The 27,281-nt window shown below is 48.5% G+C and overlaps 1 protein-coding gene across 3 annotated transcripts in view; it reads left to right on the forward strand.

The window, feature by feature from the left end:
* Nucleotides 1-26,583, forward strand: part of GRIK4 (glutamate ionotropic receptor kainate type subunit 4) — a 433,258-nt gene extending 406,675 nt beyond the window's left edge. For all 3 annotated transcript variants that reach the window (XM_058687070.1, XM_058687072.1, XM_058687071.1), the window contains 5 exons: nt 828-993; nt 2,527-2,752; nt 6,651-6,779; nt 21,161-21,279; nt 25,785-26,583. In XM_058687070.1, coding sequence (XP_058543053.1) covers nt 828-993; nt 2,527-2,752; nt 6,651-6,779; nt 21,161-21,279; nt 25,785-26,141 — 997 coding nt within the window. In that variant the 3' untranslated portion in view covers nt 26,142-26,583. The remainder of the gene's footprint in view (nt 1-827; nt 994-2,526; nt 2,753-6,650; nt 6,780-21,160; nt 21,280-25,784) is intronic.
* Nucleotides 26,584-27,281: the final 698 nt, after the last annotated feature.

Here is a 27,281-nt window from a genome sequence, read left to right on the forward strand (position 1 = left end):
GGATGCAGATCCACACTGCTGACCAGATGGCAGAGGGCTTATTTAACCTACTTAAGTGAACAAACTAGTTTTAACGCCTTTAACATGTATACCGCCTGACTTGCAAAATTATTCTAATTTTAAATGAGTTTGCTCTACCCAATAAAACACTCTTCTGTTTTGAAATAGCTTGCCCATTGTAAGGGTAGTTTCTAATTCCAGCTTCTTAGCACTTCAAAGGTGCCTGTCACCAGTTAATCTCAAAGGGTTTCTGGTTTTGTAGGACTGGTTTTAAAATATGGATGTATCACTGTGTTACTTGGCAAGTTTCTCATCAGCAAAATTGGGATAAGAATTTTGCCTCCCTTCGTTGTAGGGGTTACATGAGATTGTGTCTTTGGCTCAGGGCAGGTGCTCAGTACACGGTTGATGCTCATCTGATGGTGGACCGCATCATGAGAGGACAGGGGCAGCTGACCCAGCTCGGGTTCTAAACAGAGCCCCCAGAGCCGGCACCCTTAGCTCATTCCCTATCTCATTTCTCACGGTCTTCCGGACAGTCTCATGTGCATGGACACACCTCTTTTGAATAGCAACCCAAGAACCACCTCCTTTTGGAAACAAGAAAAAAAAAAATTAATGGTCTCCCAAGCAACCTCACACACCTGATTCATTTCTGTTGACATCATATGCCCTGCCTCCTTTCTCTTCCCCCCACCGACTGAGCTGGGAGCTCCTTCCAAAGAGGGACACCTGGTCTCCCCTATGTCGCAGCAGGACTGGGGACGGGGGCTAAGACTCCTGGGCGTGCCTGGGCAACGATGACTTCCTGGTCTTTTCCTACATAGGTGGGCATTCACGCTGATCATCATCTCATCCTACACGGCCAACCTAGCAGCCTTCCTGACTGTGCAACGTATGGATGTGCCCATTGAGTCAGTGGATGACCTGGCTGACCAGACCGCCATTGAGTATGGCACAATTCACGGAGGCTCCAGCATGACCTTCTTCCAAGTAAACCCATTTGGTTGCTCACCAACATGGGGAATTGGGCAGGATAAAGTTGAGATGTTTGTCCTCTGCAGATGAAAACATCAATCCTCATCCCCTTATCTCTTTTGAACATCTAGTCTGGAGATTCACTTGGGGCTCGTTTTTCTCCCCCTTCTGCAAAATACCCCTGGAATGAGGTCCCCAAAGCACTTTGGGGTTAATTTCAGCCTCCCAAAGTGTTGTGCAAGAACCGTTAGTGGGAGTCGAGATGCTTTTAAGTATGATGTGTTAAAACTATCTTTGAATGGCAATAGTTTCGTATTTGTTTTAGTGGCGATTAGAAAAATACACGTAAATGCAGCGAATCTAACCTGTACTTTTATTTCTACTACTGCATAGGTTGAGGCTAATGTATACATTTAAGTTTGGTTAAGTGGGTTAAATTTTATCGGCAGTACTCACATAAAGCAAGTTTAGAACACTACACAAATGTCTGAAGTATAAGGAACACGAAGATGAGTATGAACTGATTGCACATATCCCAAACTAGACAGGTGTCAGATCGGGACCCTGTTGACTTTGAGGTTTCCTTGCAAGGCTCTGGAGAAGACCTTGCCGCAGTTGTGTATTAGCCAACAAACCAGGTGGCTGATCACCAAGACTGGCACATCTGGGCCAGACAAGAGGGGCAGTTTTCATATGCTTCGGGGTCTCTAAGAAAGCAGACTTACCCTGCAGTTAATAGGTGTCTAACCAACCTACCGCCCAAGAAGTCCATTGTCACAGGACACAGGTCCAAGGCCTTCAGTTTTCTGTTTCCTAGACAGTCTCAGTGTCTCTTGGCCCCATAACCACTGAAGGCATCGTGCAAACCCAGGTGTGGATAGACCCCCAGAATTCTCTCGGCCTTGTTCTTATTTGTAAGAGAGAAGCCGGTGCTGGATATGTGATTGACAAGTTGGTTTAGGATCAACAGAAAATAGCCGGCACTCTTCCTTCAGATGGTGTCTTTAGACGTCCTGATGAACCTGAATCCACCACCTCCAGCCTGAAGGACAGCAAAGGATAGTTCCAGAATTTCCGTTCTTAATTCTGTCAGAACATGGAGGTTGGCAGTGGTAGACCTCTCAAGGGTAGATGGGGCAAAACCAATGATCAAACCAGTAGACAGAGTTTATAGTGCCTTAGGACCCTGTTCTTTCCTTGCTTTACTGTAAAAGTTTATCGTAGGCACAATCCCCGCCTCCTGCCGTGATGCGGTGGCAGTTGAGAGATGAAAAGGGAAAAGGTTATTGAATATAATGAGGGGGGTGAGTAATAGAGGGGCCAGGATTTTAAGGTCTACTTTGATTCCCTCCCTTTTAAAACCACCATTTCCTGGGGTGACTGGGTGGCTCAGGTGGTCAAGTGTCCAACTCTGGATTTTGGCTCAGGTCATGATCTCACAGTCTGTGAGCGCGAGCCCCACATCAGGCTCCACGCTGACAACGTGCCCATTAGGAAAACATTTCCTTCCTCTTTTCCTAAGCCTGCTTCCGTGTGTTCTTTTCCCAGAATTCCCGCTATCAGACCTACCAGCGCATGTGGAATTACATGTATTCTAAGCAGCCAAGCGTGTTTGTGAAGAGCACAGAGGAGGGGATCGCCAGGGTGTTGAATTCCAACTACGCCTTCCTTCTGGAATCTACCATGAATGAGTACTACCGGCAGCGAAACTGCAACCTCACTCAGATTGGGGGCCTGCTGGACACCAAGGGCTATGGGATTGGCATGCCAGTCGGTATGCGGGAGAGGACCAGCCTCTTTGGGTGGCTCCATCCAGGCAGGGTCAGAGTAGCTAGGATCACTGAATGCAACATTGAATTTGACAACCCCGTTCTAGAACCACTTAACAGGGACTTTAGGTGGGCATTTTCCAGGTTAAAAAAATAATAAGCAAACCCCATACTTCCACTAATCAGTGATCAGTTCTCAATCTTTAGTTATCGAAGGGCTAGCCATCGGTTTGTTAGTAGTTGATTAATTACTAAAGGGCAGGTTGATGCCCTCGGTGGACTCTTTAGGGCTTTTGTTCTCCCTCCTCCTGCTCCCTGCCCTTTGGCCATATCCCTTTTGAGGGTCTCTCTACTAGCAGTGGGAAGGAGAAGGAGGAAATGGCGAAGCTCCATGAATTTTGCTGCTAGTGTCCCTGGTGAAAGGCTTATTACAGAAGGAGACTGACATGATTGATGGGGTAGCTTTCAATTCATTTGTGGGTCTCGTGGACCCATCTACTCCAAATCAGCGTAGGTAATTGAGAATAGGTAGTGGAACTCTGTATTTAGCTGTGTACCTTCCGGTGTTTTATACCAAGGTAGGGATGTTTGGCTTCCAGAAAGGTATCCCAGCTGTGCTTTCTAAAGGATATTCACGCCTTGATAGTACCTCAACCGGAAGATGAGAGGGAACACGTTGACCGGCTTTTTGGATTGAAGAGGGAATCTGAAAATGTTCCCCAGATGCTTGGGACATGGACCCTTCCCCCACCCAACTGCTGAGAGCCATGCTGTATAGGGCTGTCCTCGCCCAACACTCTTCTTATAGGAGGTTGTCCTGTACAAGGCAGCAGGGGGAAAGGCAGGAACTGAGGCCGTCAGACCAATGTGGGGAGATCAATATACAGTATACACAACTTTGCTGTTACCTTACACATGCCTTCTCTTGATCTTTACCTAACTCAGAACTCTGTAGGCTTCACTATATACCTGTGGAGTGTGAAAAGCATGGTTTTGGAGTCAGGCAGACCTGGGAATGCACCTGGCTCCGGCCTGTGGGACCTCAGATAGGTTATTTAAGCTCTCTGAATCTCAGTTATTCTGTAAATTGGGGCAACTGAAGGATAAGCCTAATAATCCAGTCAGGTGCCTTACTACAGTGTCTCATACTTAGCCTGTTCAGGAGGAACACTGGTGCCCTCCCCATTTTTTCCATAGTCCCTTGTGTTATTTGATAAAAGCAGATGACTCCTTAAACACCGATCAGAAACCACACCAGTGACCGTAGGCAATGATACGGTTCATCTTCGAACTCTGTGAATTCTGATGCTACGAATTCTATAAACTAGACGCCTCACTTGGGGCCCTTGAAAACCCACGTATTCCCTTCTTACCGTCACATTTCATTGATGTTCATTAATATGCAAATCATGGGCCCCTTTGAGAAATGTATTGGCTTACATTTTATTTCAAGATGGTGGAGTAAACCGCAAAACAAATGTAAGATGCACCTTGATAATACTCCAGCAATTTAAGAAATTTAACCGAAATGTCAAATGCTTCCAAAGTTTTCGTGGAACACACCTATTAGAGAGTTGACCTAAAGCGGACCAACTCTAGAAATTTTTATCAATGACGAAGGAAAAAGGGAAGGAAACGCATTTATTCTATGTCTGACGTGATGCTATTTTCTTTTTTTTCTTTTTATTTATTTTTATTATTATTTTTTTTTAATGTTTATTGACTTCTTGAGAGACAGAGACAGAGTGTGAGCAGGACAGGGGCAGAGATTGAGGGAGACACAGAATCTAAAGCAGGCTCCAGGCTCTTGAGTTGCCAGCACAGAGCCCGATGCGGGACTTGAACTCACAAACCTTGAAATCATGACCTGAGCCGAAGTCGGATGCTTAACCGACTGAGCCACCCAAGCACCCCTAACGTGATGCTATTTTCACATGTCATCCCACCTGTGAGTTAGATGTGGTCCTTCCCACTCTAGAGGAGAGAACTGAGATTCAGAGCTGGCAAGTTTCTTGTCCAAGGTCACACAGTCAGTAGAGGAGCTGGCTTTGAGCCTGTCTCCAAATTCAGTGCTTCACTTACTGGACCATGTTGCCGGAGGGGTCCCACCAGCTCGACAAGACAGGATAGGTGGGGAAGTGAGGTATGGGCTTGTCCGGGTTCTCAGATCAGGCTGAGAAGGGCACTGAACCACCCACTGATGAGCCAGAATTTATCTGAGTTGAGGTCACGTCCAAGAAAGCATGTGTGTCATTCTTATGCGGGAAGTAAGGGCATAACCAGAGAATAAGCAATGTGGTGGGATGGAGGGAAATGAAGAGAAACAGTACAAGGAATGAGATGGACAGTTAGTCAAGTGGTTTAGGAGCAAAGTAGGCAAATGTGGAATAAACAGAATAATCCTTTCTCAAGGCCCCTGGTGTGCCACTGAGGTTGGGTTGGAAATGCTAAAAATGCCTGGCTGGGCTGGACAGTCGTCTGTAAACCTGGAATGTTCATTAGTCTCACCACCTACCACCATCTGTTAGTTCGAGTAGCCATCCACTGCACGAGTGTATTAAGTACCTACTATACATGGGCCCACATGAGTTGCGTAGACATGTTCTGTGCTGCGGGCTTGGGGTTCACCCGCCCAAGCGTGGTTGTATCTCCAGTAGGGAAGGTTCCATCTGTGGTGTCATGGGCTGTCAGAGTCCAAAGAGATCTGGGAGCTGATCTAGTTCCTTGCCTGTCAAAGCGCAGTCTGTGGCCCAGCAGCGGGGCATCCCCTTGGAGCTTGTTAGAAATGCGCAATCTCAGGCCCCACCCCAGGCCCACAGAATGAGAGTCGGCGGGTCAGTCAGATCCCCAGGTCATTCACGTGCCTGTGACGGTTTGAGAGCACAAATCTACTTGTTCTGAGCTTTTGCCTCCATCCTTCATCATAGCCCTCCCTCACCACCCCCCGCCCCGAGGCCTCTGTCCACATCAGGCCTTCACAGAGCTTGAGCAAGAAAACTGAGCAGCTTAGTTGGTTTCCAGCCTCTTGGCAGCCTTTTCTCTATGATCTCCGGCCTCAGCTTGTGCGGGGACATTGAGCTTTCCACGGTCTCATTTAAGCCTATTTTTGTGATTAAAGCCAAATTCCAGAACCAAAGCTCCTTGACCATATTCCATTAGAAAAATTAAAAAGGAATTGCACTGAACAGAAGCCTTCTGTTTGAGGACAGAGGGAGGAGCGGTGTGCACAGAGTGATGGATGGGGACGGGGGGTTGTCGGCCACTCAGCAGGCAGGTGGGAAGTTTGGGGTGGCTGGTGACCGGATTCTGCACACAGATGAGAGGTGGCTTCCGTCACACTCTGGGGTGATGCTTCTCTCACTGGAGGCTGCTCTGGGTAAACAGTTGTCAGGGGTAATGTGGCAAGAGTTGCAAGTGCCTGAGAAATTAATTTAGATAAAATAGAAGACAACTGACCAAGGGAGAGATTTATGGCACAGATTTCCCACCTGGAGGAGGCAGACGGGATGCCTTGCAGCCAGCTTCCTGAGTGTCAGTGGGCAGGCTGGGTAACCTTAGTAGAAAGTGGTGGGTGAGTAGGGCCACAATGCTGTCTGAAAAGCTTCAACTTGACCCACACTGGGTTCTTGGCCATGGGCTGAACAGACCAGTCAGCATAGAGAGAAGGAAAGTAGGAAGGCCCAAGTGCCCTGCATGAAGCCAGAACTCCCTCCTCCGCATGGAGGGTCCTCAGAACAAGCAGAGGGGAGAGCCATGCTCCTGCAGGGACCCCCGCCACCTCTGTTTCTCTTCTCCTGATGTTAGGTGGGGAAACTGGTGAGGAGGTCTACTGGGGAAAGGAGCAGAGTGATGCCTGAGAGGGCACTCACGCCCTGTGTTCTGGGCTCTCCTGTGACCCCACAGGTTCGGTTTTCCGGGATGAGTTCGACCTGGCCATTCTCCAGCTGCAGGAGAACAACCGCCTCGAAATTCTGAAGCGTAAATGGTGGGAAGGCGGCAAGTGCCCCAAGGAGGAAGATCACAGAGCCAAAGGTGAGTGCGTTCAGTGGCTTCCCCCTCCTGTTCTAGAGGCGCGCTTGTCCCTTGTTTCTGGCGTCCGAAGTCCAGGTGATGATTGCTGGAACACACGGACAACAAGCCTTGCAAGCTACGGAGGGCTGGGCTGGGCCGGGCTGGGCTGGGCTGAGGGCCAGTCCTGGCCCAGAGTCTGGGCTGGTTGGAGGCATCCAGTGCCCATCGGCTCCCTAGTCCCAGAGCCGATCGACTGCTGGTCTCCCTTTCCCATTCTTGCCCCCCGACAGCATCTTCTCCATCAGTAATCAGAGTGAAGCTTTTCATGATGCGAGGAAATCCCAGCATTCCCCTGCACAAACCTTCCCTTCTCAGAGTAAAACACAAGCCTTCCGTGGCCTCCTCCTGGCCTCCCTGGGGAGGGTCCCCGAGATGGGTCTTCCCTCCCCTCCCCACACATCCCTCCCATCACGTGAGCTCTGCTGTGGTTTTCTTTTCAGACCTCATCATTCCCTCATGTTCTGTTCTCTATGCATTTCTTTGTTTACTGCCCACCTCTTCTACTCGAATGCAAATTTCGTGAGGACAAGGACTGTCTTCTTCATAGGGTGGTCCACAGGGCCTGGCAGGTGGATATTTGAATGAATGAATGAATGAATGAATGAATGAATGAATGAATGAAGTTTAAATCACGCTGGATAGAAAGCAGTCGCTGACTGATATGTGTGGTTGAGGAGTTTGAGGGTCCCTGAGCATCCGGGATATTTTGTAGGGGGGTTGCCCAGGATAGTCCCATGCTACATCTGTTATAGATCCGTTAATGTCTGTTAGTTATCTTTAGAACTCCCTTTAAGTCTCACAATGTCCTGGTTGGGGCAATAAATCCTGTGGCCACCCTCGCAATCTCCTGCAGCCTTGCTAAAATCCACAACAAATTTACCTCTACACGCTGTCCCCCAGGAAGGCAGCTCAGGAATAAAATGAATAATACCACGTGTTTCCATCTCTGCTCAGCGTGAATGATTATCCGTGATGAGACAGTGAATGAGTGACTTTGTGTTTCCAAGTGTCTGTCTGTGGATCTCTCTCCTGCAAGGAAGGAGCTCAGGAATACAGACGTAGGGGGGGCAGGCCCTTTGTAATTTAGACACTCTGCCCCTCCCCTCACAGGAACCCACTGAGACCACACATGTCTTGGCTCTCCACTCCCCAAAGATCAAGTGGGGAGGAGGCTATAACTCTGTTCAGAAGAAAAAACAGGAAGAAAGAAATGAGGTTGTTACAGAGAGAAGTTTCCGGAAACTTTTGTGGATTTGATAGAATCCATAGAAGTAGGTGTTGAAGATACTCAGGACCTGAACAGGGAGGGAGGGGCGGAGGGGGTATTGCAGGCAATAAGCACCCTGAGGAGAGACGCAGCAGCTGACATTTGTGCTGTGGGCGAGGGCTCTGTGTGCTGCACGTGGAACAGAGCCAGAGTCCCACGAGTAGCTCTGAGGTGGACAGCGGGTCGGTCCTTAGGGAAGACAGGGTAGCAAAATGCTCCTGCACCACCCCCTCCCCATCCAAAGACACACGGACTGAAAATAATCTAAAGCGGTCTGGGCTTGGAATAGTCAAAATAAGAGGCGATCCTTGATAAGCTAACTTACGCCAATGTTGTTCTGTGGTAACAGTGAACTTCAGAGTGGTAGCGAAGGGCCCTGTCTTACCAAGCAGATGGAGGGAAACAGTCGTGGCTTTTGGTCTCCCACAGGGACTTGGGCGCTTCTGTGACTTTGGACAGAGAACTCAACACTCTGCATTGCAGCTCTCAATCTCCTCTGCTTGGTAGACGGCACCTTAGATGTGGACCCAGACTTGTTTGTTTCTGTGTCCCTAGCGCCCCCTACAGAGCCTGGCACATAGTAGGTACCCAATACATATTTGTGAGATGTGTGATTAAAGCTACCGGCTGCTAGTTGTCCAAAGCTACCAGTGGCCGTGTTCTCCTTGGTCACGTTAGTAAAGCAACCAATGAAATGGTGCCTCAGTGACTTCCCTGAGCAACCTTCAGACCCAGAGCTGTCCCCTAGGTCCAGTCCTTCCTGCCTCTGAGCAGCCAACCAAACTTACGGGTTAACGCAGAGACACTCTCGATGAGGGAGGCTAGAACTCAATGGGAGGTGGCCAGGAGCAAGGGCTCAGAGCAGTGCAGGGACCCCCACAGAATCCTGCATGCCCCCTCACCCCCCGCTCCCCTGCCACCCAGGCCTGCACTGGCTCTTCCAACTCCAGATCTCCCTCCCCTCCTGCTTCCCACTAGTTAGTTGCAGTCTTCCCCAGCTCCCCTGCCTTTTTAAACATGACCCCCATTTGATCTACATGTCCCCTTGAGGCTCACTGCTGAGCTGACCCCATGTCTCCAGTTTCCCTTTTCATCCCTGACCCCTGAACTCAGCCACCGGTCCTTCCATTTTGTGCACATATTTCTTTGTGTTTATTTATGCATCCTGCTAATCCTACAGAGGAACAGTTGGAAGGCAGCAAAATTGGCAAGTATAGGAATGATGACACAGGATCTGGGTGCCTTAGAGTTGTCACTCACAGTCCCCAGTCTGGATCATCTCTCTCCCTCTCTAGGTATTACCTAAAGTCTAGTGGACTTTCCCCAACCCTCCTTCTTTTTTTTTTTTTTTTTTAATTTTTTTTTTTAACGTTTATTTATTTTTGAGACAGAGAGAGACAGAGCATGAACGGGGGAGGGCCAGAGAGAGAGGGAGACACAGAATCAGAAGCAGGCTCCAGGCTCTGAGCCATCAACCCAGAGCCTGACGCGGGGCTCGAACTCACGGACCGCGAGATGGTGACCTGAGCTGAAGTCGGACGCTTAACCGACTGAGCCACCCAGGCGCCCCTCCCCAACCCTCCTTCTGATGAGTAAAAGCTCATCAGACTTTTACTCTCCTGCTTACGTGTTGGTTCTACTGTCTGCACGAGGCTAGGTCTCTTCCCTCAGGCAGTTTTCATAAGGGTTCAGGATCATGGACATTGGGTCAAATGGACTCCACTCCATAAATGGCCTCGTTATAATCACTATGAAACATCTTTGAGCCTCAGTTTCCTTCTCTAGAAAATAGGGATGATAATAATAATAATGTCACTTCCCGGGGCTATTGTGAGGAGTGAATGACACAAATCGTGTTAAACCCTCCACAAAACCGACTGTCACAAAGGAAATGAGAACTAATTTTATCCCAGAATCTAGGCCTAAGGGAGCAATTAAGGCACAGTGAGAGGTCTGAACAGTGTCCACAGCCACAAGTATGGCTGTGCTCCTCGAGGCTAGATAGCTCTTCTAAAATCAACACTTGTGACATCTATTTTGTTTCCATTGACATTTGTCCCCCATGGAGTATGAAAAACTCAAAGGCAGGGACTGTGTCTTATTTATTTTTGTATCTCAGTGACCAGCATGATCATCTGACATCAGTATTTGATGAAAGGATGAGCAATGAATGAATGAATGAATGAATATGAATGAATATGAATAAATGAATATGAGTGAATGAGTGAATATGAGTGAATGAATGAATGAATGAGTGGGTGAGCAATCATCTCATGGACCTCCAGACTGGTACCACTTCCTATGTCTGCTGGCTCCCAAACAGGAACCTTGACACCCCAGGTGTCGGCGTAGAAAGTGTTCACATAGCCCCCACTGCATCCAGCACACATCGTAAACCACAGCACATCAGGCACTGTGCTAGGCTCCGAGATTATGAAAAGGAGTAAGACATGGCCCTGTCCTCAAGAGGTTTGAAACCTAGAGAGAGGCACAGATGATCACTCTAATGGTTGCACTGTAGGAATGCTTTATGAGAACTATAAAAAAAAAAAAAAAGTGTTTATGAAGCCCAGGGGAGGAAGTGATTAATTCTGAGCAATGGTCAGGGAAGGCTTTAGGGACATTTGGCCTGAACCTTGCAGCCTCTATCAGGAGTCACTGCTTTTGGAATGTTGTAGAGCACAGTCACCACACTCAGAAGTTGGTTTCGATAAGTAAGATGGGGTTGGAGTTAAGAGAGCATTGAAAACTAGATAAAGGCATTTGTACTGCAAACCAGCATGTCCCAGGATTTTCCATGGAAGGAATTGGTAGCAGCAGAGACTGAACATAACACTCCGGGGGGCTGGGGCCATAGTCTAAAACGGCTCACCATGCTTGGAATATCCTGAGTCCTGTGTTTTATCCTAAAAACATACAGGAATTCTGCAACTTACAACAAAACATAGGCACGTTTATTTAATGTGAAAATGCTTTTTGTACCTCAACTCTGAGTGAAATTAGTGTTCCAGGACGATGCCCCATAAACATCCTGAGCATTGCTTATGATAGCACGATGGACTGGGTTTGAGAGTGTTAGTTACAGATCTCAGAGGTGCTGGGGTAAGATGTGGCATGATGAAAGCAGGTGCTGTGGGGTGGAATTCTGAGCTCTCTGTGGCATACATGGTCTCAGGGGACAGTCATTACCTCGGGAGGAAGAAAGAATCAACTTACTGACTTTAAGTTTCAACAGTTCTTGCAACTCGGCAGAGACACTGTTCTTGGAAGTCAAGGTTTTTGATTTGCCAGAAGAATATTTTGCCATACAGAAGGCTAATAACTAAAGGAAGCTTGGCATGAAGTTAGAGAGTGGAAAAATAATAGAAAACCCAGGCCACCCAGTCTGCACACCAGACAGAAAACACCCTGGCCGGGACAGGGAGCTTCTGAGCAGGAAAAGGATATTTTAGAATCGGGAGGGTCCCTGAGAAGGAGCCTTGTGCCCTGCTGAGACACAAGACAGTAGTAGATGGAACCAGTTGGGGATTCTAAGGGGTAAAGAGACTTTTGCTGACTTCTGGAGTTTGGAAAGCCCCAGAAATATGTGTCATGCCACGGTGAGGAAGGGACATGAGGGATGGGACATGGGGACCTAGGGCAGGGAGGGTCCTGTGGCAGGCTTGCATTTTCCTAGGCTCCGAAGATACTAGAAATCTAAGTGGAATCCTGCGTTAAGACCAGATACCTAACCCACCCCCATGGCACATCACCTCCTTCTTATCCTCGGACCTGAAATATATCCGGGGTGAAGCGGGAACAGAGACAACACTGCCTTTAGCTAAATTTAAACCTGGAATGACTGAGAAATCTACATTTGTGGCAATCAGGTGGAAATGGGGGCTTGAGGTAGACATTCGGTAACTTAGAGAAAACTTGTTAGAATTTTTGCCGAGGGACTGGCTTTGGAAATCCTTCCCCAGTCCACAGAGGTTGAGGAGGACCCATCTGACAGCAGAGTTCAGGAGGGTTGGAGAAGGGAGGCAGACAGGGAGATCGGCTCCCAGGGAAGTTAGGACATAGTGACAGGAGGCTCCCAGCTGCACTTGGGGACCAAATGTTCTCTGGCACAGAGAAGAGAATGGAACAGATGAAAAGGAAAAATAAATAGCACAAGTCCTCCTGCCCGGGTCCCAAATGCCCCAGAAGATGCTAGGGTTCTATCAACTGGCCGGGGTTAACTTGCTTCTGTGCCGCCGTCCTTTGGAAGAAAAGGATGTGAGCTGTATTAATACGCAGTCTTGTCCAAAGGGTGCTGTCTGGGAGACGCGGTGCAAATCATCATAAGAGCTGGGGCTTCGGCTCCCTTCCCAGCCACGGCAGCTAGTGCCCGTTTAATGCAGCGGCCCCATTTCTGCCATGGCTGAAGCCCAGACAAACGTTACTCAGTGAGGCGACAAGGCTTCCTAAGCCAAGCGAAAGTCCGTGTGACCTCCTCCAAGCCAAGCAAGAAGCACCAGCCTGGAACGGAAGCCACCATTGCATTGCTTGGCCTCTCTCTGGCAAATTAGCCATCAGACTTATGGAATATAAGCTACTGCTCAAGGGAGCCCCTCCTGCGGCAGAAGAACAGGACCGGTGTAACCCGAAGGATCTCTTCCTTTAAGTCTTTAAGTGGTTGCCCGGAGTGGAGCCACGGGAACATTTTTTTTTTCCCCTTGTGTCTCAGACTGAACAAAGGGCAGTCGCTTTAATTTGCTTTCCAGAGTAGCTCGTAGGTGATCTTTCTTTTCGTGATGTGAGTCAGTGGGCTCTCACGTGTGCCTAAGGGAAGGGGGAGAACGTGGAGCACGCGGACAGGGACGGCAATGAAGTGAACTGTGAAGAAGGTCCTTTTTGCAGAGACTTCTGAAGCTGACAGTGGCTGTAGGCACTTTGCTTTCAAGTACAGACGGTCCCTGACTTACGATGGTTTGGCAGTGTTTCGATTTTACGATGGTGCGTAAGCTATACACGTTTTAATGTACCGCGTGCTTGGAAGTTTGAATTTGGATCTTTTCCCAGGCTAGCGATATACAGGGTGATTCCTCTCCTGTGACGTTGGACAGCAGCTCCCCGTCACCCCGAGATCACCCCGATCAGCAGTCGATACACCGACCACCCGCCGGTGCCCGTTCTGTCGTTCTAGTTTTCGCTTTGGTCAGCACTCTGTTACAGAACAGGCTTTGTGTGAGATGATGTTGCCCAACCATAGGCTAACATCCTGAGCCCGTCTCAGGTAGGCTAGGCTAAGCCATCCCGTTGGGTAGGTTAGGTGTATTAAATGCACTTTCCACTTAACGATACTTTCAACTTACAATGGGTTTTTACCGGGGACGTGACGCCGTCGTAAGTCGAGGACGATCTGTCGAAGGTAGCAGGCAGTGTGCAGTAGCTAATGTAATCCGTCTTTACTCCATCATCCTATTAAAATGCGAGCAATTTCAAAGAAAAGGATCTGGTGCTACCCTGCTTCTAATCCAATATTACAGTTCAAACATCGCTGCCAAATTTCGGAGAAGAACCCTAACACTGGGATGGAGCCCACTGCTCCTGAGTCTTTTTGCCAGGCCTCCCTTGGCTCTGGTGGCAACCACAACATTACCCCTTCGCTCTATCTCCCCAATTTCTTTCCCTGCCTATGGCTCAGTGACCATCTGCCTTCGTCTGCAGCTGAAAAATGAAATGGTGGAGCGTGTGGAAGGCTACATGGGAATTTACAAAAAGCAGCAGGCTTCATTCCAAGCTCTTGCATTTTCTTCTGCCTTTTCTTTTCAGCAACACTTGTTTATTCTCTCACTCCGCCCCTATAAAAAGAAATCTCGTTAGCCACTCACAGAATGCCGGCACCCCAATTCAAGGGGATTGGGTTACTGAAGGCTTTGCAGAACAATTGTCAGACAAAAAGGTAGTCGGTAAATTCCAAGGAAATTAAATACCTTTATCTTGAAAAACACAGGCTCACAATCGGGCTTCAAAGGAACATAAATACACCACCAGGCTGTGAAAATCAGGGTCCCCTTTCAAGGATGGAAAAGAGGCCAGTGGTATTGACTCACAAAATCCTTAGAGAGCAGGAAGTTTGCTGTCTGGCACGGTGGGAATGAAAGTGTGAGACATCTCAGCAAGAGGAGGGTAAGGGGTGGATGGGGGATGGAACCTGGGGCTGTTATCCTCTCTCTCTCTTCTCAGGGGGCCCAGCCTGATTATCCCGGGTCTCCGGTTTCTCTGGAGAGAGCCAAGACGGGAAATCTGAATATGGGAGTTTAGATAGTGTCTCAGAGAGATGCTCGCAGAGGAAGCCTCTCCCTCATCCAATCAGATTGATTGCTGAGAGACGGAGAAACTCCCGGGGGGTGCCAGAAAGCACGACCAGGAACAGAGGTAGACGGTGGTCCAGTGTGTCTGCATCAGAGGAGGTCAGCCACTCCGAAGGCTGCAGCCCAACTTTGGATACTGAGCCAAGGTTAAGTCGATAAAGCATCGATTCAAACATTCGATGTAACATTGTCAAGGAGAGCAGGGAATTTTATAAGCGGAACTAATAGGACCCTCTTTCTGGTCACGCGAGGTTGGGGGAGGGGTCCCAGGAATGAATTCAGTCATCAAAGTGTCAGGGTGAGTTCTGTATCCCCTCTCCCTGTAGCATCAGGAACGCTGGTTCCAGGGAGAGGCAGTGTGGGCTGGGGGTAAGGACTCAGGCTCTGGCTTCAGTTTGGATCTGACACTTCCTACTGGCCACAGGACCACGGACAAGTTAGCTGACTCCAGTACCTCACTTGCCTTGTCGGAAAAATGGACGTAAACACAGTGCCAATTTCACAGGGCAACTGTTAGGATGAAATTAGAATGTTTAGCCTGGTAACCTTGCTCATAGTAAACAGTCATGAAGGTCGGCCCTATTTTTATAAAGAACACTATCTGGGTAGTCAGATTTATGTAGATTTCACACCTCTGCCCTGAAAACGTGGGCAACTTAGCTTAAGTTCCTTGAATTCCTGTTTCTTTAACTGGAAAATGCCGACAGTGAGCCTTCTTCACAGCGTTTTTAATGATAATTGAATGAGATAGCACATGTTTTTAAAACCGAGGCGCTCGCGCTCATATTTTGATAAATTGTAAAGTGCCTCCCCCAGGCTTATGTTTTGATAAATTGCAAAATTTATCAGATGCCTCTGCCATCCCTCTTCTATCTCGTGTCCATTCGCCTGCTCTCCTTCCATCACTGTCTCCAGACTCAGCCAGTTCTAGTCAATGAATGTCACAGTAAGAGTCAGTGGGATGCCTACTGTCTCACAGTCCTCAGTCGTGCAAACCTGACGAATTGTTCTGTGTTCTCTGGGAAGGTCATAGAGGTCAGCTCCCACATGGACTCGTGAAGTTGCTATTTACAATCAATAAGTCCGTGGAGATGAGACCACGGAAGCTATTTGCATGGATGTAGGTGAAGGTGATTCTGAAATAGAAAGTGCTGGAAAGTCATATTGGTCAAGGAATTCATGTTCTCGTCAAGCGTTTTCAGTGTGGAACTTTGCACAGCACTTCAGCACACAGCGGAGGGCTCAGGTCAGGGAGGTTTCTCAAGAAAGGTGTGTTGACTGTTGTTCAAGAGTAATTATACTCTCCCTTGCTGGGATCCTGATGCTAGTCTCTTTTGTACCTACCTCTGTGGCTCTTGTGGCCTCTGCCTTCTTGCCTCCCAGGCTAGCCCTGCCCCTTCCTTGTTCAAAAGGAACTTCCCTGCGTCTCAGTCGCAAATTTCCCCGGTGCCATCTGGAGGTATTAGAGGGTGTTAAGGCCTGAGACGCATGTGCCCCTGAATCCAAAAGGTGATTATTTCCGGGTCAGAGCTGATGGCAGAACAGTTGGGTGGAGATTCCAGTGTATCACCGGCACTCCCTTCCAGGTTGCCATTTCCCTCTGTTAGTTCTAGAGACACGGAATGCCGTTTGTTGGCATTTGTCAACTGTAATTTGTATTTGTGGACAAGCTATGAGTGACACCGGTGTTAGGATTGAATCAACCAAGACTTTGCAGGGGGAGTTCGATTCTATGTCAGTTAATGCAGTCTCGTGGCTGGGGCATAGCTGAGGCTCCGAGACTTACGTGTCAAGAGAGGCTCTGTCTGAAAGCCATCTGTCTAGGTGGCGTCTGTGTGGGCCGTGTGAAGAAGGGAAGGGAGGGGTGATTAGCGGGCCGTCCCCTCGCAAGGGCCGAGGCGCCTATGAGCACAACGAGGGCCTGTGGTCAGACTGGAGGGCGCCCATGCCAGCGTAGAGGCTGTGTGCTGCGGAAGGCATTTGACTTTAGCAGAATGACTGATGACAGTGTTAAGTGGAACCACTGTGTTCTCCTAGAGCTCGCTGCCTGCTCCCGCTCCATCTGTTTCTTTACTCAGGCTCTGCCAACAGTCTATTCTTGCTTCCACTTTCCAGTAAGTTCCTAAAGGCACCGGCGGCATACAAGCCTCGCTCCTGGGTGGGGAGGCCGCTCAGCCAGGAATCGGCACTCTTGAGCCAACAGCCATGATTGACACGCTGGCCCTGAAACACGAGAAGCTGAGAAAGAAGGACCGTGGGGTGTTTTGGTGACTCATGCTTTCTACCCGCATCCTGTTAAAACCTCAGCTCCTCCAAGAGGCTTTCCCTAATCTGATCAGACTTCTCCCAGCACAGATCACCTTTCTGTTTATAACCCTCCCCAGTTCCCTTGCACCTGCCTGGGACCCGGTACCATTGGTCCACGTGGTAGGTTCACCGTCAGTGTTCAGTCCCACCTTGGCCAGCCACTCTGTGCAGTCTGGGCCTTCTGCCTCTGTGATCAGGCTGCGAGCACGTGACAAGGGCTGTCGCACTTTACTATTATTTCAAACTAAAATGAATTAGGAATGAATACATTTCACAGTATGGATTCAAAGCTTTTGATAACGCAGGATTCCACATATGAGATGTCTTTATCCTCTTGCTTTCTGTTCATTCTTTCTGCAGACATTTACTGGGCTCTTATTATGGGCCAGGCCCCATGATGGTGGAGTTACAGAGTTGATCCAGACCTGGATCGTCCCCTTATGGAACTCACAGCCTAGCGGGAAATCCAGATTTATCAGGTTAAACTAGGGTACTATTTTATGCAACGTTAGAATGATTCACGGTGCATTGTCAATGAAACACCAAAGCGGTATAACTCACAGAGCCAGGTGAGATGAGCTAAGTCTTGAAGGAAAGGTTAAGGTTAGCCTGGTGCGTGTCTGGGGGCTGAGGGGGGGGGGGGGTAGGCTCCAGGGAGAGGTGCCAGTGGGAGTAAAGGTACAGAAGGTAGGGTGCTGGGAACAGAATGCTGTGCGCTGGGAACTGGGAACAGTTACTAGAGATGTTATTACGGTTGGATTTTAGCATCTTGGAAAGATCACTCAGGCAAACTTAGTGGAGGGTAGAGTTGAGTTATAGGACTACAAGCAGGGAATCATTTTGGAGGCCTCATGCAACAGTCCCAGCAAGAAACAGTGGGAGCCTGAGCTAGGGAAGTACTAGCAGGGTAAGAAGTTGAAAAGCATGTAGGAGGTAAAATCACCAGGACTTGGTACGAGCCAGTGCGGGAAGGAGAGACAAGAGACCAAATTCAGGAAAATGGGAGAATGTGCCTCAGAACAAGCGGAGGCACCGAGGAGGTTGCAAGAGAGCGATGTCTTTATAAAAAGCCAAGAAGGGAGAGTGCTTGGCAATCCCAAGTGCCCCAAGAGGTCACTTAAGATCAGGACTGGAAAACTTCCAGTAGGCTCGAAACACACTGTTCGTTGGTGACCTTGGTAGGGGGTTGGTTTCGGTGATGCGAGACAAAATCACATGGGGTGATGAGTGAACAGGAAAAACAAAAAGTGAATTCAGAACAGAACCGCTTTCTTCTTCAGATACCCAGGGCCTAAAAGCTTTTCAAGAATCCAAAATTATGTTTGAGGTCTGAAAAAATGTATTAGCTCTAACACGCAAAAAGAAACGGCAAAATTAAATTAAGACATGTTTAATTAAATATCCCCAAAATGTAACATTGTTTCGACTTCATTAATTTTTAAATTTAATATTCATAAAAACTTCATTACATTTAGAGACAATTTTTTTGCTTGGATTTTTTTTTTCTCGTTTTGCAAATATTCCCTGGTATGCGCGATGATTGCTGAGAAATCACAGCCCATTAGAAATTAACTGTTGCCTGCTACTCAGCCACGTCACGAGCAAAATTTTTAAAACGCATTTAACAGGAGATGTGGGTGCATTTTCTTCTTCTCGCTTTTATGTGAGACGGGGCCTCCAAAGGTACATGGTTTTAAGGGCTTGAAAATGTCTTAAAACAGTTCTGATATAGACAACTGTTTCAGAAAGCTTGGCCAGGGAAGGAAGGAGAGAGAATGGGTGTTCACTAGACGGAGTTGGAAGGGGAAGAAAGGCTTCTTATTTTTCTTTGGGGATTTTTCCTGTATCAGGCAGAGCTATCGCAAAGTGATCAGAGAGTCTTCTATACCTCAATGGTCGCTTGGGGACTCCGTTTACCTGAACAGGTGGATATCCTTGGGATCACTGTGGTCACCTTCCCCTTCACTGAGGCCCTCATCCAGCCTTCTCCACAGGGGCCAGCTGGAGGCTCTGGTTCATCCATGAGGCTCAGATGCACATCTGAACACCTGGCTCTCACCACCCCTTAACCTGCTGCTGGAGCATGTGCCAGAACGCCCCAGCCAGGCCCCTCTGTTGCCCTCTTTCTCCAGTGTCCCCCTGTCCCTGCCCCGTTCACCTGGATCCTCTTGTTCCCATGGTCAAGAACTTTCTGCCCAAATGGTCCCAGTAACCTGGGGCTGGTGTTCAAAGGAACCCCAAGCATCTTCCTCCTGGAAAGTAGAAATCTACTCCAAACCCTCTATGCCTTCCCTTATAATTGATTTTTTAACTACCCCCCTGTTTTTGATTATTCGAAATAGAGGATTCATATCTGCACTGGTTTCCAAAAGTCAACTGCATAGACCTGCAGACCAAAGTATAGGGTCCTTGCGATGCATTCATGGTGTAAGCCGTGGTAGCAAATTACCAGTGTGGGCGGGCACTGCACCCAGCCGGGCTGTTGTAAAAACAAAACAAAAAAAGCAACACTTGAGGCTTCCTGAGAGGAAAGCCAGGGAGTCTTGAAATGACTAGGTGGGGCTATTTTTCCAGCTTTCCAAGGTGCAGAACGTGGTGTCGGATTTCTGCTCCTGAACTAGGCTCATTTCTTAGTGTTGCCTGAGGCTGGCTTTCCCTGACACTGACATAGCTCCCTATCCCCTCACTGATTAAACAAACACTCAAACATGCAAGCATTCTAGACCAGCCCAGGGTGTAAGCTACCCTCCTGACATTTTCCTGGATAAAAGATGCTTTTTGATTTATGAATGTGGCCCCTGGGGAATCAGGGTCTCCTGTGCTTATGACCCTGCCCCTAAAGTTTGGGTTTCTCTGAGACCAAACAAAGCATCCAGTTACGTAGCTAAACACAGTGTTTGACACTGTGGAAATGAAACAACCTACAGATATTTACTGAGTACGTGCTGTATATCATGCTAGGCAGCGAGGAGGCAACTGGGAACTGCCTGACTTCAAGGAACTTAGTCACGTACCTTGCTTCTGAAAATACCAATCTGCACACTCATTTTAGGCCTGGCTAGAAAAGAGTCACTGGTGAAATGTATTTTAAAATGCAGATTCCGGGGCTCCTGGGCGGCTCAGTCGGTTGAGTGTCTGGCTTCCGCTCAGGTCATGATCTTGCGGTTTGTGGGTTCAAGCCCCACGTTGGGCTCTATGCTAACAGCTCAGAGCCTGGAACCTGCTTTGGATTCTGCAGCTCCCTTTCGCTCTGCCCCTCCCCCACTCATGCTCGCTCGCTCGCGCTCTCTCTCTCTCTCTCAAAAATGAGTAAAAACATTTAAAACATTTAAAATGCAGATTCCTAGGCCCCATCTTCAGAGACATGGATTCCATAGGTCTGGTGTAAGGACTAGAAATCTATATTTTGAACAAGCTTCCCAGGTGGTTCTGTTGGGTAGCCCAGTTTGACAAACACTGGTCTGGAGGGATAAAAAGTTTTATTGTCTAACTAACATGTTGACGCAGATAATGTAAATGGAATTTTTTCTACCAACAGTTCAGTTAAAACAACTGCTTTATATCCAATAAACCCAGTGTTACAGAGATTCACTAAATTTTTTATGAAACGTCTAGACTTTATAGGTATTTTACTATCATGTCTCTGTAGGCTAAGTCAAATTTTCACTAATCCGTTTTGTTTTCTTTTCTTTTCATAAAAAAAAAACTTTTTAATGTTTTTTTTAAATTTTTTTTTAAATGTTTATTTTTGGGAGACAGAGTGTGGGTGGAGGAGGGGCAGAGAGAGAGAGGGAGACTGAGAATCTGAAGCAGGCTCCAGGCTCAGAGCTATCAGCACAGAGCCTGACACGGGGCTCGAACTCAAAGACCATGAGATCATGACCTGAGCTGAAGTCTTGAGCTGCCCAGGGCACACCCCTCATGTTTATTTATTTTTAAGAGAGAGAGAGAGAGAGAGAGAGAGAGAGAGCAGGAGCCGGGGAGGGTCAGAGAGCGAGAAGCAGACAGAGGATCCGAAGAGGGCTCTACACTGCCACCCAGATGCAGGGCTCAAACTCACGAACCATGAGATCACGACCTGAGCTGAAGTCAGTCACTTAACCGACTGAACCACCTAGGTGCCCCTCAATGGCCCTTTTCTTAAAATGACCTTCCCCTCCCACCCCCAGATGGCTTTTTGAAGGCTTCTCTCTAGTCTCCTCTTTTTGCAACCAGATCCCTTCTCCCCTCTTTTACTCCATCAATGCCGCTCGTTTGTTTGTTTGTTTGTTTGTTTGTTTCAAAAGAATAACTCTATCAAGGAATATGTGTGTAAAGTATTTACACGACTCAAGTTCTGGCTATGTAAATGACCTTCAGCATCTTTTGTAGAACAATAATGTCTTCCAGCCCTCTTACGTTACCTTGCGTTTGTTCTCACTTTCTTACAGGACTGGGAATGGAGAATATTGGTGGAATCTTTGTGGTTCTTATTTGTGGCTTAATCGTGGCCATTTTTATGGCTATGTTGGAGTTTTTATGGACCCTCCGACACTCGGAAGCTACTGAGGTAAACCTTCAAAGGGGTACGACCTGGAGTGTTGGCAGATGGGCTCGGGCATGTACAAAAATCATTTTTTGAGACCCCATAAAAGGGTAGAGCGCCCACGAGACAGTGCAGGGGAAAGAATCTCAATCCTGAGGGCAAGAGATCTGAGTTCATGCTTTATCACTTACTAATGATGCAGCCACAGAAAGCACACTTAACCTCTGAGCTGCAGATTCTTTTCCGAAACGGCCAAAATACATAGGGGATGAATGTTTTATGCACAACGAAGCCTTCTACAACTACAATTTAAGATGTGGTATGGCAGAAAAAAACAAGCAAAAGTACCAGGCTGCCAGTGGAAACCGTTGACGTTAGTTCTTGGATCTTTAGGGTGTTTTTCACTTCCCGGCAAAGGTGTTTAGAGATACCCCAATTTACGTGAGCCCAAGAATTACGTCTTTTCTCCCCCGGGGATTTTGAGTAGCTTTAATTCCCGAACCTGTGGCTTCGCAACTGGGTTAATGTAGATTTCCCACAGACGGAAGGGTCTGGTTAGAAGGAAGAAGACTGTGTCCTTTTCTGCCTCAGAGAAGGGGCACAAATCCTTATGTGCTGATTGCATCATTCGGCTTTTAAAGTACAGTCGCTTGGGGCGCCTGGGTGGCGCAGTCGGTTAGGCGTCCGACTTCAGCCAGGTCACGATCTCGCGGTCCGTGAGTTCGAGCCCCGCGTCAGGCTCTGGGCTGATGGCTCGGAGCCTGGAGCCTGTTTCTGATTCTGTGTCTCCCTCTCTCTCTGCCCCTCCCCCGTTCATGCTCTGTCTCTCTCTGTCCCAAAAATAAATAAAAAATGTTAAAAAAAAAAAAAAAAAAATTAAAGTACAGTCGCTTCTCTCTCGGTTTCTCAACCCTGGATCTCCCCGAGCCTCCTGGCTTCACTGATGCTGGAGAAACAGCTCCTAGCAGGACATGAGTGTACGTGTGCCCGTGCATCAGTGGAGTCCAGCCTCAGGCAGGGGTGGGGGTGGGGGTGGGGGGAGGGCCGTCAGTACAGCACTGCCTGCCCGTCCTTTTACTTTTCTGTGCTCAGCCTCTTCCCCATACCCACTAATACTTCCAGACCGTCGCCCACTCTTCACATCTCTTGGCCCCTCCGTGCACAGAGGTTGATTTTATCTCCCATCTCCCCAGGAAATCAGGAGTGGGCAGCCCCGAGTTACAACTCCCGCTTAAAACTCTACCCACAGCTAAAACCACCCCTGCGGCCCACCGCAGATGCTCCCGGGCATCCCTCTCTCTCTCCCTTGATCCCATCTTTCCTTGGCTATTCTAGGGTCCTCCTCGTTCTCCCCTTTATTTTTGCTGCCTGCTGACTCCCCAAAATCTAAAATTATGCACAAGTTTATCCTCTGTTTTAAAATAATAACAGGATGACTGTTGCTCTTGTGCTGTCTTTTCCCTCTGGCCGACCAAGGTGATCCGACTATCTCAGTCTCCATTTCCGGACCTCCCACCCAGTCCTTAATGCAAGGCAGTCTGGCTCCTCCCCATCCCTGCACTGAAAGGTCATTGCTAAGAGGTCTAACCCCTCCCAGTGGGCAAAACCAGAGAACCCATTGGGCCTTACTGGACCTCAGTGTGCCCCTTGATGAAGTGGACAGTTCCTTCCAGGAGCTCTCTCCTCCCTTGCCTTTCCCGGCACCAAGCTTTGTTGGTTCCCCTCCTATCTCTCCCTCCAGCTTTCCTGGCTTTCTCTCTTTGTCCACTGCTAAAATGGTGGTGCTACTTACTTGGTAAGACTTAGTTCAACCTAAGTGTTCTTCTCCCTGTGAAGCTTTTTCTCGTGCCTTCTGCCCTGGATGAGAGGAGTTGATCATTTCTCCTCCTTTCCGTCACCACTATAACCTGTGCACGGAGCACTCCTACACTGTGTTGCAATTATTTTTGGATCTGCCTTCCTGCTAAACACTGCCTGAAAGAAAGCACCATGTCCTCTGTCTCTATATTTCCCCCCAAAGCACGGTGCTTGATACCTAATTGGCATCCAACAAATGAGTGTCTCGCCACATAAAATAGAGTAGGCAGGTGGTATTGTTTTAGCTGTTACAGTCATTGTTAGAAGCACAGAGATGTTAAGGGGCTTGCCCAGAACCTCTGATATTTAGTAACAGTAGGAGGTCCAGAACCCAGGTCTTCATTCTTGATGCCGGCCGTATCCCATCAGGTGATACTACTTCTCTGTAGCTGCTTTAAGTAGAGGATCTGTGCGCATTTGGTTATTCTCCCAAGAGTTCACCCATGGTCTGGATGTACCTTAAAAAATTCAGCGAGAGGGGCGCCTGGGTGGCGCAGTCGGTTGAGCGTCCGACTTCAGCCAGGTCATGATCTCGCGGTCCGTGAGTTCGAGCCCCGCGTCAGGCTCTGGGCTGATGGCTCGGAGCCTGGAGCCTGTTTCCGATTCTGTGTCTCCCTCTCTCTCTGCCCCTCCCCCGTTCATGCTCTGTCTCTCTCTGTCCCAAAAATAAATTAAAAACGTTGAAAAAATAAATAAATAAAATAAAAAATAAAAAAAAAAAATAAAAAATAAAAAATTCAGCGAGGACTTCCGAGAACCAAAATGAAGAGTAAAGTCTCCGTTAGCTATCTGGCCATGGTAGAACAACTGTCCTGTTGACAGAACCGGAAGATTGGAAGAAAGACCATGAAAGAGCGGGTTTCTTCTTCCATCAGAGTCCAGGAAAGCATCCCTTCCAGCACAGAGTAGAGAACTAAACTGAGCATACATGTGCTGTGGAGTAGGTGGGTTTAGGTTCAAAATCCGGGTCAGCCATCGATGAGTCAAGTAATTTTTCACAAGGTAAATAACTTCTCGGAGCCTCTGTTTCCACATCTGTGAAATGGGTATCATAGACGTAGCAGCGGGAGTAGTAGACGTAGAAGTGGTAGCAGCAGTAACACGGGCTTGTGATTCTTCACCCACAATTCTGAAGCCTAAAAAGCTTAGAAAGTGCCAAGTTCTGTTTATAAATTTGATGCAAGACGCATTTGGTGACAACATTCGAACGGGTGCGAGGCTAATGTTAGTATTTATGGTCTTTATCTCACTCGGTGTAAGGTACATAGGCTTTGCTACCTAAATAGCTAATGTGCTTTTTCCAGTTTTATTGCCAAATAATTGACGTACATCATTGTGTAAGTTTCAGGCATACGGGATAATGATTTGATTTCCACCTATTGTGAAATGATTACCACAATGGGTTCAGCTAACATGTGTCATCTCACACAGATACAATAAGAAGAAAAGAAGGAAAAAAGGAAAACCAGTTTTCTCCTTATGATGAGAACTGTCAGACTTTACTCTCTTAACAACTTAAAAAAAATTTTTTTTTCTTGACGTTTGTTTATTATTGAGAGACAGAGAGAGACAAAGCATGAGCATGGGGTGGGGTGGGGGGGTGGGGGGGGGGCGCAGAGAGAGGAGGAGACACAGAATCCGAAGCAGGCTCCAGGCTCTGAGCTGTCAGCACAGAGCTGGACCCGGGGCTCGAACCCACAAACAGCGAGATCATGACCCGAGCCCAAGTCAGACGTTCAACCGACTGAGCCACCCAGGCGCCCCACTCTTAACAACTTTTAATGTGCTTGAATATATAGAGTCTGCCCTAGACCCCACGGGGTATGACGTGCAATATATTCTATGTATGCTTTATTACCTCTCTAAAATCTAAATCATTCTCTTTTTTTTTTTAATGTTTATTTATTTGTTTTCAGCGGGGGATGGGCAGAGAGAAAGGAGAGAGAGAATCCCGAGTAGAATGCAACGTGGGGCTCAATCCCACCAATTGTCAGATCATGACCTGAGCCGAAATCAAGCGTCAGTCGCTTAACCAACCCACTGAGCCACCCAGGCGCCCCTAAAATCTAAAACGTTCCGAAACATAGATGGACCAAGGGTTTCCTATCAGGAGACTATGAACATGGAGAGGTGGTGATTGTTGTTGCTTTTGTTACAGTGATTATCATCTCCAGCTATACCCAGTTGATCAAAAGAATGAGTCTTTAGCTTGAGAACAGAGCGTTCCTGGAGACATGGCTTTTTTCAAATACTTGACAGACCTGCAGAAGAGGGGATATTCATTTATTAGGCTTCAAGTTACAAATTTAATTGGGATCGATGGACGACAATTTCACGCAGAGGGATTGTGAGCTCAGTAGAAGGAAGCACCATTTCAGGGGCTATCTCCCAACATGGTGAGGACGTTATCTTTGGAGGCCTCCAAACAAAGACAGGACAACCAGCTGGCAGGGCTGTTGACCTCTAGGGTATGGAGGGCGTTGGAATGTTTAGTGGCAGGTGGAAGGAGGGGATGGGTTGCAAGGCCTTCATGTTATCTTCATCCCTAGATCATGTGATTCTGAGACACGGGCCCCCCAGTCCCCCTCCTGCAGAGACACGCAGGGGACGCTCAAGAGACCCACAGGGGCTCTTTCTGAGAGGTTAGGCTGTGACCTCCTCCTTCCCTCCAGGTGTCCGTCTGCCAGGAGATGGTGACCGAGCTCCGCAGCATCATCCTGTGTCAGGACAGTGTCCACCCCCGCCGGCGGCGCGCTGGGGTGCCTCAACCCCGGCCCCCCGTTCCCGAGGAGCGCCGGCCGCGGGGCACCGCCACGCTCAGCAACGGCAAGCTGTGCGGGGCCGGGGAGCCGGACCAGCTGGCGCAGAGACTGGCCCAGGAGGCCGCCCTGGTGGCCCGCGGCTGCACACACATCCGCGTCTGCCCCGAGTGCCGCAGGTTCCAGGGCCTGCGGGCGCGTCCGTCGCCTGCCCGCAGTGAGGAGAGCCTGGAGTGGGAAAAGACCACCAACAGCAGCGAGCCCGAGTAGCCTCGGGGGTCGCCGGACACGCGGAGGCCAGGTGGGGAGGCGGGAGGGCCGGAGGGCAGATGCTGCGCTCCGCAGGGAGCCCGGACTTGTACAGCGTCCACGCTTCTCTCCGGAGCCTGGATCCAGGAACTTGACACACAGGTCGGAGAGCCTGACGCCCCAGCCAGAGCCAGCGCCCTGGTCCGGGAGCTGGGTCCACCCAGAGACGTTGCACCCCGAGTGGCGAGGGGACGCCCGCCCTCCCGACCGCAAGGACCCACCTTCTCCCAGTGGGCCTTTCCCTCCCGCCAAAATTACAGAGTCTGGGGTGGGGGGCCTTGCCCAGACCTGTCCAATGAATTGGTGGAACCATCAGTGGAATTCTCCCCTAGGAAGGGGCCATTGTACCTTGGGTCTAGTTCTTACAGGAAAAGAAACAAATTAAACTAAACAGGGAAGTTTTTCTTTTCTGGATTTGTATATTTTTGTTAATGCTCTCTTATTTTCCTTTTCTTTCCCCTCCCTTGCACCGCGCCCCCCCCCCCCCCCCGCCCCTGCCTTTTCTTCTTTGTTGTCTTCTCCGTTCTATTCATTTGTTTGGGATTTTTTTTGTTTTTTTGTTTTTGTTTTTGGAGGGGGAGGCTGGGTTAGGGAATGGAATTCTAAATAATCCCTGTTTCTTTTTCCTAGATTTTAGGATTTCGAGCAGCCAAGTGCGTCTGATTTCAGGTGCTGACCTCTCTCTTCTGAGTGGGGATTGGGGATAATGGGGAGTATAGGAGAAGAGTCTTGGGAAGAAGGAGGTGGAGAGTCTCAAAAGTCCATTAAAGTAATTTTTTAAATGCCAAAATCCAACCCACTCATAGTTTACTCAGAGAGACCTTGAAATGCCTGAGATTTCAGGGGTTAATATGTCTTCTCTTTCTCTTTCTCTTTCTGACTTTCACTATGACCGGTTCGATTTGGTCTTTTGTCAATGTGATCTCTAAAGAAGAGAGACAGGGGAGGAGAACAGAATGTACAAGGTGCCCTGGGGCCTTGCTTAAGGAGCAGGGGCAGGTGATACACTTTTCCCACACCCTGGCCTTGGCTTCCCCCGGAGCATGCTGTTCACAGGGAAGGAAGGATGGGGCTGCCCTGTCAGTATGGTGCACACTCTGT

Source organism: Neofelis nebulosa, chromosome 10, assembly GCF_028018385.1.
Source record: "Neofelis nebulosa isolate mNeoNeb1 chromosome 10, mNeoNeb1.pri, whole genome shotgun sequence".
In the NCBI taxonomy this organism is placed as follows: domain Eukaryota; kingdom Metazoa; phylum Chordata; class Mammalia; order Carnivora; family Felidae; genus Neofelis; species Neofelis nebulosa.